Source organism: Sus scrofa, chromosome 12, assembly GCF_054392235.1.
Source record: "Sus scrofa isolate SSC_HxYL_T2T_F1_AM1 chromosome 12, Sscrofa_HxYL_maternal_Yorkshire_Landrace_v2.0, whole genome shotgun sequence".
NCBI classification, from domain to species: Eukaryota; Metazoa; Chordata; class Mammalia; order Artiodactyla; family Suidae; genus Sus; species Sus scrofa.
This window is the reverse complement of record NC_139394.1, coordinates 24,440,079-24,461,008: the sequence shown is the minus strand read 5'-3', so window position 1 is coordinate 24,461,008 and position 20,930 is coordinate 24,440,079. Positions and strand designations below refer to the sequence as shown.

General features: G+C 49.8%; 1 protein-coding gene and 1 long non-coding RNA gene across 13 annotated transcripts in view; one reads left to right on the top strand and one right to left on the bottom strand.

The window, feature by feature from the left end:
* Nucleotides 1–20,930, bottom strand: part of SP2 (Sp2 transcription factor) — a 31,542-nt gene that overhangs the window by 1,463 nt on the left and 9,149 nt on the right. For all 3 annotated transcript variants that reach the window (XM_084984692.1, XM_021067084.2, XM_084984691.1), the window contains 5 exons: nucleotides 13,539–13,615; nucleotides 11,507–12,481; nucleotides 3,877–4,189; nucleotides 2,034–2,208; nucleotides 1,640–1,833 (listed from right to left, as the gene is read on the bottom strand). In XM_084984692.1, coding sequence (XP_084840818.1) covers nucleotides 1,640–1,833; nucleotides 2,034–2,208; nucleotides 3,877–4,189; nucleotides 11,507–12,481; nucleotides 13,539–13,601 — 1,720 coding nt within the window. In that variant the 5' untranslated portion in view covers nucleotides 13,602–13,615. The remainder of the gene's footprint in view (nucleotides 1–1,639; nucleotides 1,834–2,033; nucleotides 2,209–3,876; nucleotides 4,190–11,506; nucleotides 12,482–13,538; nucleotides 13,616–20,930) is intronic.
* Nucleotides 1–20,930, top strand: part of LOC102162548 (uncharacterized) — a 36,923-nt gene that overhangs the window by 8,698 nt on the left and 7,295 nt on the right. For 7 of the 10 annotated variants that reach the window (XR_014821180.1, XR_014821179.1, XR_002337146.2 and 4 more), the window contains 2 exons: nucleotides 9,976–10,085; nucleotides 10,912–11,218. This is a non-coding gene — a long non-coding RNA (uncharacterized LOC102162548). Of the gene's footprint in view, nucleotides 1–3,446; nucleotides 3,544–9,975; nucleotides 10,086–10,911; nucleotides 11,219–19,027; nucleotides 20,897–20,930 lie in introns of those variants that run through there. The other 3 variants (XR_014821181.1, XR_014821182.1, XR_014821183.1) reach the window with 3 other exon arrangements.

Here is a 20,930-nt window from a genome sequence, read left to right as displayed (position 1 = left end):
GTTTTTTGTTTTTTTGTTTTTTTTGCTTTTTAGGCATATGGCGGGGTTCCCAGGCCAGGGGTTGAATCGGAGCTGTAGCTGCCGGCTACTCCACAGCCACAGCAACGCAGGATCCGAGCTGTATCTGCGACCTACACCACAGCTCAGGGCAACACCAGATCCTCAACCCATTGAGCAAGGCCAGGGATCGAACCCATATCCCCATGGATCTTAGTTGGGTTCGTTAACTGCTGAGCCACGAAGGGAACTCCCTCACTTCTCATTTCTCACCTCCCCCCTTCGACGTCACTCTCCAGTCACCCCCATTTCCATCCCTCATCTCTGGCCAAACACACTATACTTATGCCCCAACCCCATGTAGGCTGTTGCCTGCTTTCTTCTGATCTCTGTCCCTCTGATGAACCCTGGTTCAATGTCCTCTTGTCACAGGAAAACCCCACTCCCTCTGACCTGCCAGCCTGGGCGCTAACAGCTCGGGCCACACCCACCAGGCTGGGTCAGTTGTTGTTCTGAGTATTTACTCTTCAGCCTGCGGGGGCGGGGGGGGGGGAAGGCAGGACCTGACCCACTACACGGGCCAGGAGCTTTGGCTCTTGTGTCCCCAGGCCGAGGACAGGGGTCTGCTCACTGAGGGATCTGCCACAGCGGCAGTTCTCAAAGCATGTGCTGGGGACACTGGGGATACCCTAGATGATCTTAGGTGGTGGATGGATGAACTTTTCTCTGCTTTATGGTTTTGTATTTATTTGCCAGTACATTAAAACATTTAGCTATGATCTCATGCCTGTGATGTTTTAAAGAAAATCATTCGGTAAATAATAGTAGGAAAGGCAATATGGGGTAGTGATTAACGGTGTGAACTTGGGGAGTTCTCTTGTGGCACAGTGGGTTAAGGATCCGGCCTTCTCACTGCAGAGGCTTGGGTTTGAACCCTGGCCTGGGAACTTCCATGAGCGAGTGTGGCCAAAAAAAAGAGTGTGAACTAGAGAGTCAGAGGGTCTAGGTTGAACCCAGCTCCACCAGTCCCTGGCTATGTGACCTGGCCCCCTCTCCATGCCTCAGAACAAGGGGTATAACAAAGATGCCGTCCCTGGGCGTTCCCATTGTGGCTCAGTGGTTAGCAAATCCGACTAAGAACCATGAGGTTGCGGGTTCAATCCCTGGCCTTGCTCAGTGGGTTGAGGATCCGGTGTTGCCGTGAGCTGTGGTGTAGGTCACAGATACGGCTCGGATCCTGCGTTGCTGTGGCTGTGGTGTAGGCCGGCAGCTGCAGCTCTGATAAGACCCCTAGCCTGGGAACCTCCATATGCTGTGGGTGCGGCCCTAAAAAAACCAAAAAAAAAAGTGCCAACTCTATAGAGTCACTATGAGATTTAAATTAACGAGTAAAGTGTGTCATATAGTGCCTCGTACACTTCAGTGCCTGCTTGTTAAATAACAAACTATGGAGCTACCACAGGAGTCATCAAGGCTGCACAGTGCAAATGACCTCGCTTTGGGAAGCACTGCAGTAGAGATTTCCCGGGAGTCTTGCACTCGGAGTAGACAGGCTGTAGCTCTCGCTCGGTTTAGGGCTAGGAATCTGCATGTCACTGGGGACAGTGGGGTCGGGGCGGTGGGGGAGAGGCAGGGAGCAGACCTGTGTGGGTGCGGGCGTGTCGCTGGAGCTCGTCACTCCGGGTGAACCTCTTCCCACAGAAGAACCAGTTGCAGACAAAGGGCCGCTCGCCGGTGTGCAGGCGCACGTGAGCCCGCAGCAGGGACGTCTTGCGGAAGGTCTTGCCGCAGTCGGGGATGTGGCACACGTGCTTCTTCTTGCCCTGCTCTCCAGACCTGGGCATTGGGTTGGTGGGGGGGAGGGGAAGCAGGGAGAGTGAAGATGCAGAGAGGATGCGGGGTCGGGTCAGGGGGGCACAGGAAGGGTGAGGAGGCCGGGTGGCGTGCGGCCGGCCCCTCTCCGTCTGTGTTCCAGGCAGGGCTTGGGGAGCAGGGCCCACACCAGGCTGGCCACCTGGCCCCTCTCATCGATTTACCTCTTGTCCCCATCCTTGCAGTTGGGACACGTGCAGGCCATGCGGCGCCGCTTCTCCCCGGGCTGGGCCTCCCCAGCCAGCGCCTGCTCCATCTGCAGCTGGATCTGGGTGGGGCTTAGCCCGCTGATGGTCAGGTTGTTCCCAGAGACATTCTGCACCGTCAGCTGCTGCTGCCCTGTGGGGGAGGGGAAGGGGCACAGTTCTGGGGGGAGGAAGCCGAAGGGGCAGAGGAGGCAGCCTGACCCCCTTCCTCCCTCCTGCACATGGTAAGGATGATAATCAAAGCAGCTAAGGAGTTCCCATCGTGGCTCAGTGGTTAACAAACCCGACTAGGAACCATGAGGACACAGGTTTCATCCCTGGCCTCGCTAAGTGGGTTAAGAATCTGGTGTTGCGGGAGTTCCCGTCATGGCCCAGTGGTTAACGAATCCGACTAGGAACCATGAGGTTGCGGGTTTGGTCCCTGCCCTTGCTCAGTGAGCTGTGGTGTAGGTTGCAGACACAGCTGGGATCCCGAGTTGCTGTGGCTCTGGCGTAGGCCGGCGGCTACAACTCCGATTCGACCCCTAGCCTGGGAACCTCCATATGCCGCAGGTGCAGCCCTAGAAGAAAAAAAAAAAAAAAAAAAAAAAAAAAAAGCAGCTAGTATTTTGGAGAGCCTGCTATGTGCCAGATACTATTTTAGAAATCTTAAAATGTATTCGTGCATGTAACCTTCATGACCCCATAAAGAGGTATCACCATTACCCTTTTACAGCTGACGAAACCAAGGCTCAATACCATGGCAAGGTCACACGGCTAAAAAGGGTATAACTCAGATCTGATCCCAGTCAGCTTCAGAGTCAATGCCCTGAACCACTGTACTAACTACACAGGCCAAATTTCTTCCAGGCGTTGCCCACATGGGTCTTATCCTGGAGTGTTTTCCAGAATCTCCTCTAGCCTCACGCCCTTGTGAGATACCAACTCCGCTCCCAGGATGGTCTCCAAGGATTTTTGTTCAGAGAGTGAGAAACAGTTCTGTGAGTTCTGGAACAAAACAAGGCCTCCAGGACGTGCATAAGGCCATCAAAGCAGGGGGAGCGTCCCTAGCCTGACGCTGGTATCCTTGTGAGTGCCCCCCCGCCCCCGCTGGGGCACTGACCCAAACACATAAAGTGCCAGGAGTTCATTTAAGGATGAAGAGAGGAGAGACGAGAGCTCTTACTACCTTGAAAAGCGCCCTTCACTCAGCTAAAGGATGCAAGGAGCCATTTTTGCTAGGGAGCTACAACGTCCCTTTGATTATCTGCAGGCCGCTTTCATACTATAAACATGACCAAATATTACTACTGACCCAAGTGCAGCCCAAGCCGGTCCCACTGCCAAAGGTTCCCTCCTTTCCAACCTTCACTCGGGGCTTTCTCCTTCTAGAAGTCTTCAAGTTCCCTGACCCAGAGCCATCCTGGGGCATCTGTCTTTGGTCTGTACTACTTCGCATTCGTATGTTGGAGAATCTTCTTGAGCACAGGTGGGGCGTGTGAGTGTGTGCGTGCGTGTGTGTGTGTGTGTGTGTGTGTGTTTTGGCCTTGGCACACATAAGTTTCAGGGCCAGGTATCCAACCTGTCCAAGCCACAGCAGGGACAATGCCAGATCCTCACCCTGATGAGCCACCAGGGAACTCCCAACATGCTAAGGTTTTAAACTATGTCACAGAGCTACTATAAGGAGCAAGTGGATGAGCATTTAAGCCGGAAGGGACCAGGCAAACCCTGGGAATCCCTGGCTGGCCTGCAGTTCCCACGTGTGTGCAGGGCTGCACGGGCCCGCTGCCCACGCCCTGGCCCGGGGGCCTTCCCTCACCGCCAGTGTTGGTGATGGTGACAGGCACGCCCTGGACCTGGACCCCGTTGATGTTGATGGTCTGCATGGCCTGGGCCGCCGCCGCCAGCTGGGCTGCATTCAGGCTGATGATGCTCCCAGCAGGGGCAATCTTTGGCAGGGGACGCTCTTTCCGGAGAATCGAGGCCGAGTGCTTTTTGCTGGTCCCGCTCAGATGGGCAGCGCGGGGCGCAGGGCTGCTACAAGTGGTGGTGGCGGTGGTCGCAACTGTTGCTGGGGGACTGTCCTGGACGAGGACTGTCTGTACCTCCCCGGAAGGCGTACGGATGTAGACCTGGAGGGGGACAGACAGGAAAAGTCAGTGCCCCCTCCGCCAGGCACCTTTCAACGTGGTGCTGTCTCCCCGCCCTAGAGTGAAGCAGGAGTGCCCCTCTGTCCGCCCAAGTCTTCTCCCACCAGTCACTCGCCATGGATGTTCACCAAGAAGGGCTGATGGCACCCCTGTACTGACACATGTTGACTGTTGATTTGACACAAAACATTTCACATGCTTAGCAGGGAAAGACAGATGCCCAATCTCCAAACTGAAGAATCAGAAAGCAGCTACATGATGGCCTCACAGAAGACGCCCTGTGAACGCTCACCAAGCAAATGAAAACAGCCTTTAGAGGGCACGGCGAACGGAGAAACAACCGTCTATCCAGTTCAGACTGGCAAAGATAGAAAAATAAAACACAGCGCTCACTGTTGTCGAGACAGAGGAGAAAGAGGCACGTGCTCTGACGTTAGGAGGCATGACGTGGTATCAGCTGGCTGGAGGGCGGTCTGGGAACCTGTGTCCAAAGCCTCACAGATAGGCATGTTAGGGAGTTCCCACTGTGCCTCAGCAGGTTAAGAACCTGACTAGTATCCAGGTTGGATGCGGGTTCAATCCTTAGCCTGGCTCAGTGGGTTAAGGATCCGGTGTGGCTGTGAGCTGTGTTATAGATCACAGATTTGGCTTGGATCTGGGGTTGTGGGGTTGCTGTGGCTGGCAGCTGTAGCTCCGATTCAATCCCTAGCCTGGAAACTTCCATATGCTGCAGGCATGGCCCTGAAAAGAAAGAAAAAAAGAAGGATGTTAGAGCTGAGCAGTGTGTGTGGGGGGGTGCATTTGTGGGGAGTGTCGAGTGGGAGCAGACGGAGAAACATGTCCATGTGGGAAGGTGGGTACGTATGGGGAGACGAGCTGGAAAGGAAATATATTAAGGATAATGGAAGTGAACTTTCCTTTCTCAGCCTTGAAAGAGGGAGTTACAAATACGGAAGGGAGAAAACAAGAATGAACCATGTGGTACGGACAGGAACTAGATGTATCAGTGGAAATTCTTAGGCGTCAATATAAACAGAGAAATACAGATATAAATGTGCGTATATATGCATGTGTACGTACGTATATATGTGTGCATGTCTACAGCTATCTAGGTGTTACTTATATATGTATATCTATATATACTTTTTTTTTTTTTGTCTTTTTGCCTTTTCCAGGGCTGCTCCTGCGGCATATGGAGGTTCCCAGGCTAGGAGTCGAATCGGAGCTGTAGCTGCCAAGCCTTCACCAGAGCCACAGCATCTTGGGATCCGAGCTGCATCTGTGACCTACACCACAGCTTACAGCAACGCCGGATCCTTAACCCACTGAGCAAGGCCAGGGATCGAACCCGCAATCTCATGGTTCCTAGTTGGATTCATTAACCTCCGAGCCACGATGGGAACTCCTTATATATACTTTTTTTTTTTTTTTTTGGTCTTTTTGCCTTTTCCAGGGCTGCTACCGCGGCATATGGAGGTTCCCTAGGGGTCGAATCGGAGCTGTAGCCACCGGCCTATGCCAGAGCCACAGCAACGCGGGATCCGAGCCACGTCTGCAACCTACACCACAGCTCACGGCAACGCCGGATCGTTAACCCACTGAGCAAGGGCAGGGACCGAACCTGCAACCTCATGGTTCCTAGTCGGATTCATTAACCACTGCGCTCCTTATATATACTTAAAAAAAATTTTTTTTTGGCCTTGCTGTGCAGTGGCTTAATGTGGCATCTCAGTTCCCAGACCAGGGACTGCATGCAGGCCACACTGGTGAAAGTGCTAAATCCTAACCACTAGATCACCCCTATATAGATTTCTGAACTGTGTCCACTGAGAAGGGCTGAAAGCAGCAGCACTTTAGGAGCAATGAGCTCACTTAGCAGCCAGGTTTTAAGCCTCTAGATCCTGTGCTCCATGAAAGGAAACTGGGCTCCTGAAAGAAATAGCTGACTTGGAAGACTGCGGGCAGGGCAGGTTCAAAAAGAGCTGAGAACACCTGCTGTACCAGAACGTAAGAAACGGCTCAAAGAACAGTGGTGACACGTGAAAAGGATGACAAGGGCTGGCTTGAAGGGGCTCCCATGGGCTAAATATTTTGAACATCAAAATAACAATACTCGTGGATGTTAACTCAGTGAATAAAGAGGAACCTCTGAATCCACACTGACATAAATAAACAAATGGAGAAGAGGATGAGAGAATTAAAGAACTGTGATCACATCCTCCACTAAGAGGAACCAGGCCTCCTGGGAGGAATGGCTGATCCTAGGACTGGGGCTGAGAAGCTGCAAGGAATGAAGTAGCGACACCTGCTCCAGCAGGGACGGACCTGGAAAACTGCACTCAGTGAAAAACAAGCTGCAAATCATCGCCTATGTAAGGTTCCATTTACATGAAATGTCCAGAACAAGGCAAATCTATAGAAATGGACTAGTGGTTGCCAGGGGTTGGGGCAAGGGGGAAGTGAGGAGGTACCACTTAAGGGGTCTTTTGGGGGTGATGAAATGATTCTAAAATCAGATAGTGTTGGTGGTTGCACGACTTTGGGAATATACTGAAACCCACTCACCGTGTTGTACAGTTTAAAAGGGTAACGTTCATCGTACATGAAAACCTCAATAGAGCTGGTGAGAACAAAAAGAGGTGGGAGCACGTCGAAAGGATGCAAGCGCCAACCTGAAAGGGTACCAAAGAGCCGGCGCGGGAACAACGGAACAACGTAAGCCAGAAAATAAATAAGGCAGTGCTGGACTGTGACTCCACGTATAAAATAAATACACAGGAGCCCCTGCTGATAAAAAAACATACATAATGGAATAAAAAAATAAATGGAGAAGAGAGAAATCTTCCTTAGAGAAGAATTCCGAATAACAGTAGGTAGATGCTTTCCCTTCCAGGATGCAGAGATTACTTCTCACGCCCACTCCCACCTCTCAAGACGGGAGATTCGGCAAAGAAAGACTCCTCTTGCTTCCAAAGAAGCGAGACGAGGAAAAGGAGCAACTCTGAGGAGTGAGGAAACTTGGCAAACGCCACCTTAACCAAGTGGGAATGGACAACCCCAAGAATGGTCCGTCATCAGGGGTGCTGTGACGGCCCATGTACCCCTCACATGATGTGAGGAGAAGGGGCGTTTATTCTTTCGCAAACCCATCATTCCAGACCGGGGACAGTCTATAGGATACCTGACCAGTGTGGCTTGACTGTCAAGATCAAGGAAGGCAAAGACCAAGAAGCTATCCAACCAGAGGGGCCTGGGGAGACACGCCCACTAAGTGCAATGTGGTATCTGCACTGGATCCTGGAACAGAAAAGGGACATTAATGGAAAACTGGTGACAGCCAGTCAAGTCTGGAATTCAGTGAACAGTCATGTGCCAATGTCAGTTCCTTAGTTTTGGACCCATGTACCCTAGTATGTTGGGGGAGGGGGGAGACCAGGTCAGCGGTATAAGACACTCTGTACTGCCTTTATGCCCTTTCCAAATGTAAATATAAACTTCTAAAATAAAAAGTTAATTTCAAAGAAGTTTTGTCCCAGTAAAAGACTCTAAAACAAGGAGGCAAAATTCTGAGGAGGGGAGTTCCTGTTGTGGCACAGTGGAAACAAATCCAACTAGGAACTAGGTTGTGGCTTCGATCCCTGGCCTCGCTCAGTGGGTTAAGGATCCGGCGTTGCCGTGAGCTGTGGTGTCGGTGGCAGATTCGGCTTGGATCCCATGTTGCTGTGGCTGTGGTATAGGCCGGCAGCTTTAGTTCTGATTTGACCCCCAGCCTGGGAACCTCCATATGCTGCAAGAGCGGTCCTAAAAAAAAAAAGTCTGAGAAGGAATGAGATATTTACACAGAAAGCATCTCCCTACAAAATACTAATCCATTACAAAGAGGGAAAAAAAAAAAACTTTAGGTACAGAAATCTGTCAAATATCACTTTAATCATCACAAGTACCAAGAGAAATCAAAATCATGCACCCCCTTCTACGATGCAATGAGAACACAGCATCACTTCTGACATTTCTATTAAAAAAAATTGTGCAACTTGCATCTAGTCACGAGGAAACATCACACAAACCTAAACTGAGGAACAATCTGCAAAGTAACGGGGGCCTGTAGCCTTCTAGCGTCAAGGTCATGAACATTAAGTAAAGGCTGAGGGACTATTCCAGGTCAAAAGAGACTAAGGCGACGTGACAAGAAAATGCAGGGTGTGATCCTGGATGAGGGCCTTTGCCACAAAGGAATTACTGGGGCAAGTGGTGAGACCTGAATGGGGCCTCTGAATCAGACACTTGTGTGTTTCCGTGCTCATTTCCTATGTTTGATGGCTGTGTTGTTGTTATGTAGTATGACACACGTTCTATAAAACATTTAGAGGAGTTCCTGTTGTGGCGCAGTGGTTAACAAATCCAACTAGTAACCATGAGGTTGCAGATTCCATCCCCGGCCTTGCTCAGTGGGTTAAGGATCCGGTGTTGCCGTGAGCTGTGGTCGCAGACGCAGCTCGGATCCTGTGTTGCTGTGGCTGTGGTGTAGGCCAGTGGCTACAGCTCCGATTCGACCCCTAGCCTGGGAACCTCCATATGCCTCGGGAACGGCCCAAGAAATGGCAAAAAGCCAAAAAGCCAAAAAAAAAAAAGGAAATAGCGGGGGGGGGGGGGGCATAGTAGTAACTTAAACACAAATGATGCAAGGAACAGAAGTTATTTGTTTAAAGAAAAACCATCCCGCTGGGCTTTTGATTGGGGTTATTTTGGATCCCCGGGCTATTTAGGACTGTTTCTCAAAAGCAAACCAACCAACCTCATGTTGTCTCTTAATAAACACACACCTCTTCCTCAGTTTTCTGGCATGTGCCCCTCTTGAAGAATCATTGCCATTTTTCTGCATATCTGAAGTTTCTGTCACTAGGACATTTTCTTTTTATGATACAGAGCAGGGCTCAACATACTTATTCTGCAAAGGGCAGAGGAGTAAATATTTCAGCCTATGCAGGTCATGAGGTGACCTGCCTTCGTGGTGCAAAAACCGCACAAATGGGCACATCTGTTCCAATGATGCTTTATTTACAAAAACAGATTGGGTGTGCCAGATTTGAACTCAGGGCTCTGGGTTGCCAGTCTCTCTGATACAGAGTATAATAACTTTTAAATAAATTAATTAATTAACCTATTTATTTATTTATTTATGGAGGCAAGCAGCAGCTTGATGTCGGATCTCGGTTCCCAGACCAGGGATTGAACCCGGGCTGCAGTGGTGAAAGCGCCAAATTCTAACCACTAGATCCCCAGGGAACTCCCTCTAATACATTTTAAAATTTTATTTTTATTTTTTAATCTTTTTGCTTTTTAGGGCCGCACCTGTGGCATATGGAAGTTCCCAGGCTATGGGTCGAATTAGAGCTACAGCTGCTGGCCTATACCACAGCCACAGCAACACCAGATCCGAGCCTCGTCTGCAACCTACACCCCAGCTCAAGGCAATGCCAGATCCTTAACCCACTGAGCCAGGCCAGGGATCGAATCCACATCCTCATGGATCTTAGTTGGGTTCATTAACCGCCGAGCCACAAAGGGAACTCCCAATACATTTTTTTTAAACATGCATATCCTTGGACCCACTTTTAGGACTTTATTTACCGGTAAGACTGCAAACAGCCTAGATCTATAATTAATGGGGTTTTAGTTGGATTAATGGCACCTCAAGACATTGGACAACTGTGTCATCATTAAAAAGTCATGTAGCTAAATCTGCATATGTATGATTGTCTCCTTAGGAAGCCCTGATTTGAAGCCCTGCCTCCATCAGTGTCAAGACAAGGGACCTCAGGGAAGGGACCAAGGATGTGGCACCTGAGCGGTACGGCCTCAGTTCTTCACCTTTAAGGTAGGTCTGATGAGGGCACCTCCCACGTGTGGTGACAAATTAAACAATTCATAGAAGATCACTTGGCAGTATTTGTATGCCGAAGGAAGGAGAGGCATTTGAGGGCAGGCTGCAGATTTCCACGTGCATGACTCAGTCCACAGCTCAACCTCAAGGGTGCTCCTTCTCCACCCAGGGGACAGCACAACTCCCACTCACTCTGATGCCTTGGTTGCTCTCTCCAGACAGATGGATTAGAATTTCCTCCACGGCAGGAGCAGATTTTATATATATATATATATATATATATATATATATATATATATATATATATATAACAAAAATCCTTGCACAATTTTAATTGTAGCTCCGTAAGCCCATGTAATTATAATTTTTTTTTTTTTTTTTTGCCATTTCTTGGGCTGCTCCCACGGCATATGGAGGTTCCCAGGCTAGGGGTCCAATTGGAGCTGTAGCCACCGGCCTATGCCAGAGCCAGAGCAACGCAGGATCCAAGCCGCGTCTGCGACCTAGACCACAGCTCACGGCAACGCCGGATCCTTAACCCACTGAGCAAGGCCAGGGATCGAACCTGAAACCTCATGGTTCCTAGTCGGATTCCTTAACCACTGCGCCATGATGGGAACTCTTATTTATAAATTTAAGTGCAGTCCACAAAAAACACGGTGAGCCAGGGTGGAATGAGAAAAAAGTGTGGGTCAGAAATCTGAGTTGAATCCTGGCCCTTTTGTCATTTGTGCTCCCTGAGATCTGGATATGCGATAATCAGTTCTCTGAGTTCACATTCTCTGTCTGCAACATGGGTGTAATCTCTGTCGTTAACTAGGCTTCCACGAAGCATAAAACCTGCCTGCAGAGCCAAATAAATCCAAGGGTGACAGCACCTCAGTATTACAAGAGAGTCTTGCTGAAGTTGACCGTCCCAGAGGCATCTATTCTAAATGTTCCCCCTATCAAGCTAGGCTGCTTCTTCCTAATTCTGTCTTGTCTTTAACAGTGATCAGCACATTTCTCATTAGGTTTCTTACTTTACATCAAATTCTATGGTTCTGACTGGAAATTTTTTTCATTCTTGCTACCATTCTGAGTATGTAATTCTAGAATAAAAAATAAACCTTATTATTAAAACCTTATTATTAAAAAGTACATACTGCCCCCTACTTATCCCCCCCACACACACCACCAAAAGACTCCCATAAAGAAAGCTTCCAAAACAGAGGTGTGGAGGTATTTAACATCTGATTCTAAAGATGAGCGGTCCATGACCCTATGACCTGGCAGAAACGGCCACTTCTTACCCACCCCAAATGGGAGAGGATGCATCAGCCTCATCTAGGAAAGCCAGCCAAGGGGGATGGAGCATTAGCGAGTGTGAGCTGAGGAGGAGAGGGGGAAGCGCGCACAGAGGAGGCGAGCGGTACCTGAGTAGGCGTCGGCTCAGCAGCCTGGATCTGAAAGTTCTGGGAGGGCTTCTGGGGGACGGTGGGGAGTGTGGCGGATGCCGCCTGCACCACCCGAAGGGCCTGCTGGGGGATCTGCACCACCTGCTGCTGCTCGGCCTTGGGGGGCACCACCTGGACCTGCTGGACCACGGCTGGCTGGCCCCCGCCAGGGCTCTGAACGATGAGCAGGTTGTTCCCCGCCTGGATGATGTTGTCCGCGGTGGTCTCGATCAGCACCGTCTCTACCTGCTCGGCCACGGCCACGGGGGGCTGGGAGGCAGGAAGACTCTTCTTCCTGGCTTTCTTGTTAGTCTTAGACAGCGGGGCAGGGGGGCTCTCTGTGAGGAGCTGCGTGGGGGCCCCGGTGTCGCTGGTGTTCACGAGGTTGTTGACAGGCAGCGTGAGCGTCACATTGCCACCTCCACCTGTCAGCTTGACAACATTGGCCCCGCTCTGCACAGGAGTGGCGGTTGTACTTGACTTCTGGACAGGGGCTGGCTTGATGGGGACAGGCTTGTGACTGGATGGTGAAGGGGTGATGATGGCTTGATTGGTGCCAGGGATGATCTGGATCTGGTTTGTGAGGTTGGGCTGCACCTGGATGGTCTGGGAACTGCTCGCCTGAATCTGAGGGACCGCCTGGTACTGGATGCTGGCATTTGATCGGGTCCCTTTGTTGATCATGGTGGGATTCTGGATAGCGAACACCAGCTGCCCCCCAGGATAGGACGTGCTCAGCTGTGACCCCTGAATCTGAAGGATGTTTCCTTTGGAGGACAAGATTCCAAAGCTATTCTTGCCAGGACTGAGAGGGAGAGGGGCAGGTTTGATAGGGACCAGTTTCCGTGGTGTGGGCTGGGGGGGAGCAGGAGGCGTCACAGCAGCTTCCACAGCTGGAGGGCCAATTTTGCTACATGTCGCGGCAAGCAGGGCTAAGGGAGATGGCTGGGAGTCCTGCAAGACATCAAGCGGAGACAAGAGTGAGACATGAAGCCTCTCCCCAGCCGCCTCCCCTCTTTAGGAGCCGCTCCTCTTGGCAGGCAGGGAGCCAGCATCCTCCCCCTGCAGTGGCCTCTGGCTCCCATTCCCCACCAGTATCCCTATTGAGTCGTTAAGGGAGAAAGGATGAGAAATGGCTTTCCCGGGAAGGAATGTCCCAGAAGGCCCTGGACAGGGTGAACTAATAGCATGGGCTGACCACTTACTTCCCACTGGCCCTGTTTCTTTCTTTCTTTTTGTCTTTCTTAGGGCCACACACGTGGCCTATGGAGGTTCCCAGGCTAGGGGTCGAATCAGAGCTACAGCTGCTAGCCTATGCCATAGCTGCAGCAATACCAGATCCGAGCCGCATCCGCGACCTAAGCCACAGCTTGCAGCAACACTGGGTCCTTCGCCCACTGAGTGAGGCCAGGGATTGAACCTGCATCCTCATGAATACTTGTCAGGTTCTTAACCTGTTAGGGCACAACGGGAACTCCCCTCACTGGCCCTGTTTCTAATGGGGACATGGTATCACCCTTGGCTCATAGATGGAGCCCGGTTACCCACCCCGGGGATTAAAGGATCCCAAATTTATCACATGTGGAAGGACTGAGGGAGGGGAGGAAAGAGAAAGGAAGGGGATGGGAGGAATAAACCCTTTAGAAAAGTGTTTCCCAGTGGTTGGGACTTGACAGTTTTGACCTGGGAGGGCTGCTCTTTCAAGACCACAAGGAAAAAGCCTTGGGGGTGGGGATTTACAGCCTCGGTTTTCCTTTTATGGTCAGTGGGGTCTGATGGAAGGGACTTCGAATTTCATCCTGCTTTTCCCTCGATTCAACTGTGGTTCCTTAGATGAGTGGCCCTGGTTTCTTAGTTCAGAAAAAGTGGAAAACTGAACCCTCCCTGGTCTCATGTCCTCGTGTGGTCAGAGTGAGCCAGGGCAGAGCTCCAGCTGTGGTTTAATGTCAGCTTCTGTGAGTCCTTCCAGGCTGACGCAGCCCCCAACCCCCAGAGCCCATGGCCCACTCGCCTGGGTGGTGGAGGCGGCGGGCTGCAGGTAGTCACTGGGGCTGACAGCGGCAGTGGCAGCCATGCTGGTCTGTGGATCTGTTGGAAGAAAAGAGATGGAATGATACCTGTGATGCCCGAAAAGGACCAAGTCCCTAGCCTCGGACTGTCTTTTTGCCTCTCTTAGCAGTTGCTTCCCCACACTTCCCCACTCAAGGTTAGCAACCCTACAACTTTTTCAGTAGCTGACCTTCTCCCTTTTTCAGACTCAGCCATCTGGGGCTGTGGGGACAGCTGGTCCTGCCTCCACTGGACTGTCCCCTCCAGGCACCATAAAGTCTGGGATAACACGGGCTTCAGTCACTGAGCTGTGCCACCTCATGGAGCCCTCTCTGCTGGGCACTGCTGACTCTCCCCAGCTAGACTGCCTATAGGGTGAGCAGGGGAGCCCCCCCAGCTAATCCTAGAGCTCTGACTCAGGCTTCCAGCTCACTCCTGCTATAGCCAGATCCAAGCCAGCCTGGGAGAGAAGCACTGCTGGGCCAGGATCCCTGACAAGGACACACCCACTCAATGCAAAAGTCTTCAGTGCTTTGTGCTCAGCCTTCACCGCAAAGGCACAATGGCCTATATATAGCATAGGGGTAATTGCTTTAAGTGAATCTACAGTTTTCCGCAGGACAGTAGGCACAGCCCCAGAGGAATCACCAAGACTAGGAGAGCTAATAATAGAATATAAAGAGGATGAACATGTAATACATCAGACTTTTGCTTAAATGCATACATATTTCTGTACATGAGTATAGCAGGAAAAAGTTAAAAAAAGCTAAACTGTTAACTGTTAAAAGCCATTATTTCCTGGTGGCAGATTTTTGCTTCAAAAATTTTTCCTTTTGTTTTTCTCTATTTTCTCACTTTCCCCACAATGAATGCATTCTATTGTACTTTTGCGCAAACAAAGGAAAATAAAAAGGAGTTCCCGCTGTGGCGCAATGGGATTGGTGGTGTCTCGGGAGCGCTGGGATGCTGGTTCGATCCCCAGCCCGGCACAGTGGGTTAATGCTCCAGTGTTGCCACAGCTGTGGTTTAGGTCAGGACTGCAACTGGGATCTGATCTCTGGCCTGGCAACTCCATATGCCGAGGGGTGGCTGAAAAAGAAAAATAAAAAGGAAAATAAAGAATGTTGAGGAAGTAATACAGGGAATCTCTACTCTGAACTAAGAGAGTCTGATCTAAGAGAAATACAAGATAAATAAAATGGAAGTCAGGAGAATTTGGGGGAAAAGAACCTAAGCTATCTTATCGTTTATAAATCACTGAGAAGAACACCTAGCAGAGAGCCAGACGTGTATCCCAGACCTTTAGAAAGACGGTTTCGGGAAGTACAGAGGCAAGACGGGTACTTACTACTCAGAGACTCAAGGCAGAATGGCTTGGGCACGGGGCCCCGGATGGATATCTGGTAGGAAGAGGACAGACGGAGGTCAGGGAGGAGGTGGAACCTCTCACATTTTGGCTGGCCTCTGGCTTCTCTCTTTGAGAGAATGACTCTTTTTTTTTTCTTTTTGCCTTTTTAGGGCCGCACCCGCAGCATATGGAAGTTCCCAGGCTAGGGGTCGAATCGGAGCTGTAGCCGCTGGCCTGCGCCACAGCCACAGCAACACCAGATCTGAGCCACATCTGCGACCTACACCACAACTCAGGGCAACGCCAGGGATCAAACCTGCGTCTATATGGATTCTAGTCGGGTTCGTTGCCGCTGAGCCATGACGGGAACTCCAGGAAGAATGACTCTTAAATGGAAAAAGGTAAAGAAAAGGTGAAGGGGGAACTGCAACTAGTACCGAGGCTCATCGATGCCTCTAGTGGCTGCCAGGCCCTATGGCCACAGAGAGTGCATGCACTTCAGAGTTGGGAGAGACGGTGCGGGCACACCTGCGAACTGTGTGAGGAGCCAGAGGGCCGCTCTGGGCAAAAATCATATAGATAGATCCTGAAATATTAGACATCGATCCTTAGCAAAATCCTAGAACAAAGAACAGAACAGCACAATTACTGAGAAAGGGAAGCAGTGATCACAAGAAACAAGCAGGGGGGTGGCCAGAAACAAGTCATGCTGAACAAACCTATTTCTTTTTTATGGGGTTTTGGATGGCAACATCAATAGGGTGGTACACACTGCACACTTTATATCAACCAGGCGTCTGACTGCAACAGTGTTATGAACAAGGAGGGAGGCATTCCCGTTGTGGCTCAGCAGTGATGAACCAGACTAGTAATGCATGTGATGCAGGTTCAATCCCTGGCCTCGCTCAGTGGGTTAAGGATCTGGCGTTGCCGTGAGCTGTAGTGTAGGTCACAGACATGGCTAGGATCCCGTGTTGCTGTGGCTGTGGTGTAGGCTGGCAGCTGCAGCTCCGCCTCGACCTGTAGCCTGGGAATGTCCATGTGCCGCGGGTGCGGCCCTAAAAAGACAAAAACAAAAACACAAACAAAAACAACAACAAAAAAACAAGGAGGGAAAGTACTACAGTCAGGATGATAGTCTAGTTTGGGGGTTCAGGTGACCATGCGTCCCTCTAAGGGCTGAGATCCAGGCTGCCCTGGGTGCTGGCTGCTGCAGGGTCAACCAGGGTCTCATGCTAGGGATGGGTCCCAGGACCAGCGACTACAGGGTTCTCCTCAGAGGCTCATGCTTCCTCTACCAGAATGTTTCACTCTTGCATTTTCACCATGACAATCATCTTTTAAAAAAGAACACATTACCATAGATCACTGGGTGACTGCTGCTTAACTAAGATTTGCACATCTCTGGGTCTGTGTATGTGTGTTTACAACTGTACTGGAAGCAGGTGGCACAGCTCTAACTATATGGGCTAATTAATTCTGCACATTTAATTCAGGATGCACTTGGGCAATGGGAGGGAAGACGGCTCTTCAGAAGAGTGGGAGCACGGAGCTGCTGGGCACTGGACACTGGAAGGTGGGCACGTGGAGCTCAGGGCGCCCGGATTTCAAGTCTGTGCCAAGCTTACACTGACAGCAGCGATCTGGGTGTAGTCAACCACTGTCCTCCCAAAATGGATGTCGCTGATTTGAGTATTAATGGCTTTTCTGTAGTTCTTTAATTAATTTTATAGGGACTAGGTCAAGGAGTTGATAAACAGATTTACGTGCATACATAATTAAGGCTGTATGCTTATGATGAAAACAATCTAAAAAAATGAAAACAATCTAAAAAAATTAAAACAATCCAAGTTGACTCAAAAACATTTTCCCAGGAGCATAGCAGGTTAAGGATCTAGCAAAGTTGTCACTGCAGTGGCTTGGGTCATGGGTTCGATCCCTGGCCCCGGAAATTTCACATGCCAAAGACATGGCCAAAAACACTCCGAACAAAAACTTTCCCTTTGGAGCAGTAGTATTCAAACTATTTAGACCATGAACCACAGTCATAAAGACAATTTACATCAAGACCCAGTGTGCACATAGGCAACCCACACACACTTCCCTGTCCCATGCTCATGAAATAAGAACTTCCTGAAACAAAAATTTGCTCTTGCTACATGTGATGGGGCTTTGATATTTTTCTACTCAATTTCCTTTTTCAGAATACTGGTTATGACTCACTAAATTGGTTTTGTGCCCTAGAGGGTGGAAAACGTGGCTTCAGCGTAGTCTATCCACCACCCAAGTTTGGGAAGCCATGCAAAAGACCTAGAAGGCTAATTAAATGTATGGATGTCACAAAACGGAGGATTGTAAACACAATGGGCTCTGTAGGAGGGTTCAAAGAGATCCTAAAAAACTGGTATGTGCAGTGCTTAAGAGCATGAGGCTCCAGACCTAAATGAGAAGTGAGAACAAGGGATGGCTGGGGCGTTCCTCTCCCAGCCTTGCTGCACCGTCTGTAAAAGAGGTCACGGCATCCTTACAGGATTCTGGGAGGCGTCGGTAATGTGAAAAACATTGAGCACACGGGGTAATCAATGCACGGTGGTTTCAGCTTTGAAGCTGAGTAAACACGGCACTTGGGGTAAAGAAAAAAAAAAAATCACATGCCTATAGGACAGGAAGACAAGAGCTTAATGAAGGTTCTCGTGTGAAAAAGCCCCAGTGGTTCTGACTCCAAGTTAAATGGGAGGCAATAGAATCTAGATGTGGCTGCCAGAAAAGCAACTGCAATCTTGGACTGCATGCTCATAAGTTCGGTCATAGAGGAAAATAACAGTCCGAGTCAGCTCTGCACTCAGGCCCCATCTGGAGTGTCAGCTTCCATCCTGAGGGACATTTTGAAAGGGGGGTTTTCAGCTGGAGCTCGTTCAGAGGAGGGCAGCCATGGTTGTAACCAGGAAACCAAAGCAGGGGTGGCTACCAGCTATTTATTTCATACACGTGTTTGATGGGTAGTAACAAGACTTTGGGGTAGAAATTTTAAGAAGGCAGATTTCAGTTTATTAGAGGAAAGAGCATTTAAAAGATGGAATCAGTTGCCTCCTGAGGTAATGGTCTCCCTTCTCTGGAATCGTGTAGCCAGAGGCAGGATGTGTGTCTGTCAGAGACGGGATGTCTGGATGGCTGTGGGAAGTTGGACTAAATGATCTGGTTTGAGAATTCAACATTTGTTAATAATTCTCTTCCATGCACCCTGGTGTTCTCAGCAACACCCTTTACCATAGCCAAGACATGGAAACAACTTAAATGTCCATCAGCAGATGAATGGATAAAGAAGATGGGGTGTATATACGTGTGTGTACACACAGTACACAATAGAATATTACTCAGCCACTAAAAAGAATGAAATAATGTCATTTGCAGCAACATGGATGGACCTAGAAAGATTATCATACTAAGCCAATTAAGTTAGAAAGAGAAAGACAGACATCATATGATATCACTTTTATGTGGAAGCTAAATTATGACACAAATGAACTCATCCACAAAACAGAAACAGACTGAGACACAGAGAACAGACTTGTGATTGGCAAGGGGGAGGGAGGGTAAGGGATGGATGGATGGGGAGTTTGGGGTTAGCAGATGCAAACGATTATATATGGAATGGATAAATGACAATAAGGGCCTTCTGTCGAGAACAGGGGACTATATTCAACACCCTGTGGTAAGCCATAATGGAAAAGAATATGAAAAAGAACATATATAAAGATACATGTATAACTGAATCACTTTGCTGTACAGAAGAAATTAACACAACATTGTAAATCTACTATACTACAATAATTTTTTTTTTTTTTTTTTTTTTTACAATTCTCAAACTATGTTTCAGTAGAAACGCAAGATGAGTTAGCTGCTGGCAGGGCTGGGAAGGGAAGGCAGGGGCTCTCCCAGGAGGGCCCCCTGGGCTCTGGTTCACTTTGCTAAAAAATGGGGAATGATGCTCCCTCAGAGACCGCCTGTGATGAAACAGAAAGACACCAGAACGGGACCCAATGCAAACAAAATGAAAACAGGCCCCGTTCTCGCTCACTTCCCTTGCCCATCTCCCTCTGCAGTCATTAGCACCCTGGACTCAAAACTGTCTGCAGACTTGGCCGGGCTCTGAGTGACTCTTCAGTTAGGAAGTCACGGAGGAGTCTGGACGTGAGCCGCAGGCTGCCAGCGCTCCACCCGCACCCGCACCCGCACCATGTCGAGTGGTTTTGTTTCCCTTCCCCGCTGGCCCCTGAAAACTCCTCCAGATCTCAAAGCCATGTAAGTATCTCTCCTTGAGTCACTCAGAGCTTTGTGGCCCCATGGGCCGTGGACCAGGGCAACCCAGAGACTAATCCCCCTGCCAGTGCAGAATTATATCCTGGGATTACCCAGGAAAGGGAAAAGAGAAGCGTTTCCAGCTGGTGTTTGGAAATACAAAGTGGTGAAGAAGTAGCTCAGATACGGAACTACGGGACTGTGATCAAAGGTCCTTTAGAACCTCATTAATTTGGAACCTTATATTTAAAATGTGTAATCTAGACATAAGTGGTGCTTAACTTTTCCTTCATACTATTCAAAGTGAGGCTAAATAGTGTATGAAGATCGAAAGGGACTCTTGGGCAGAGTTAGGTAACTTTTATACCACTTGCAGTTTCAATCGTACCATTTGCTTTTAACAGCAGTTTATATCTGCTCATTGAAACCTACATTTAGCAGCATTGGTAAGTGGGGTTGACTGCGTATTGTTAGAAGAAAAGGCTGCATTTCCTTGAGGGCTATCTTTCAGGCTTTCATTAATTTGGGTTGGCTAAAACCTTCCCAGGAGTCCCTTGGCTCGTGAAGTTTTACAGTGATTTACTATACAAGCAATAGCAGCTATCTTAGGCTCCAAGGACATTTTCCAAGGCTTCCAGACAGGGGTGTAGGGGTGTCCAGTGCCTGATGGGACCACACACCTGACCTGCCTTTTCCCGACACTGGAGGCCAATTTGATTCCGAGACCAGAGGAAAAGCGTCCCCCGTCCCCCGAGTGTCCTGGCTCTTGACGTACACACAGATCATTCATCTCCACTTGCGTCTGCCCATCCAGCTACAGTCTGTCCTTCCTCGCTCCTTGGCCAAACAGTGGAAAAGCGGCCAGCACGTTGCTCTCCCCGGCCTTTCTCACGGGCTCACTTGGACTTGCACCCTGGCCCTCTGCCCACACTGCACTTGAGACCGCACTTGCCCAGGTTGAGAAGGGCCTCCCACTGTTAAATGCCAGAGACCCCCTGGAGCAGTTCCTGACCTTTTGACTGCTCCCTCCTCCTCAAGATCCCGGTACCTCTCCGGCCACCTCTTCCCTTTGGGGGCTCCCTTCCTTCTGCCACCCCTTCAATACCATGGTTCCTCAACACTCTCATTCTCACCCAACGCCTGTTCACCCAACATGGGCGGCTGCAGGTGACCCCCAGGCCTGTGACTGGCCTCCATCTCCCTCTGGGTGGTGGATCAGGGCACCCAGCCCTCTTTGGGCCTTCCACTTGGGTTGGCCACAGAACTTCCGATGTTGAGCTCTCACCCCTGCCCCTTCTCTCCCCGGTGTTCTCATCCCCAGCCACCACGGGCCTCCTTCCAGATCCTTGAAGAGCTTCCATCTCTGCTGCTGCCCATTCCTTGCTTCAAGCTCTTTCTTCTGTCTTCACTAGCTAACACCTACTTCGGGTTTCAGCCCGGTTCTTCTCACGAGCCTCCTTTGTCACATGTGGGTCATTTCCTCGGAGAGTCCTGACTCCTCCGGTAACTCACCACTCATTAAAGAACCATGGGCTTAATGTCTGTCTTCCGCACTCATAGAAGGGTAGCCCAGGTCTGTTTTCACTGCTGAACTGCTACACCAAGCCCAGCACACGGTGCAGTGATACTTCAGGGCCGGCAGGTTGAATAAATAATGAATATTTTTGGTTAAACCAGCCTCTCTTGCAGTATTTCCAACCACAAGGA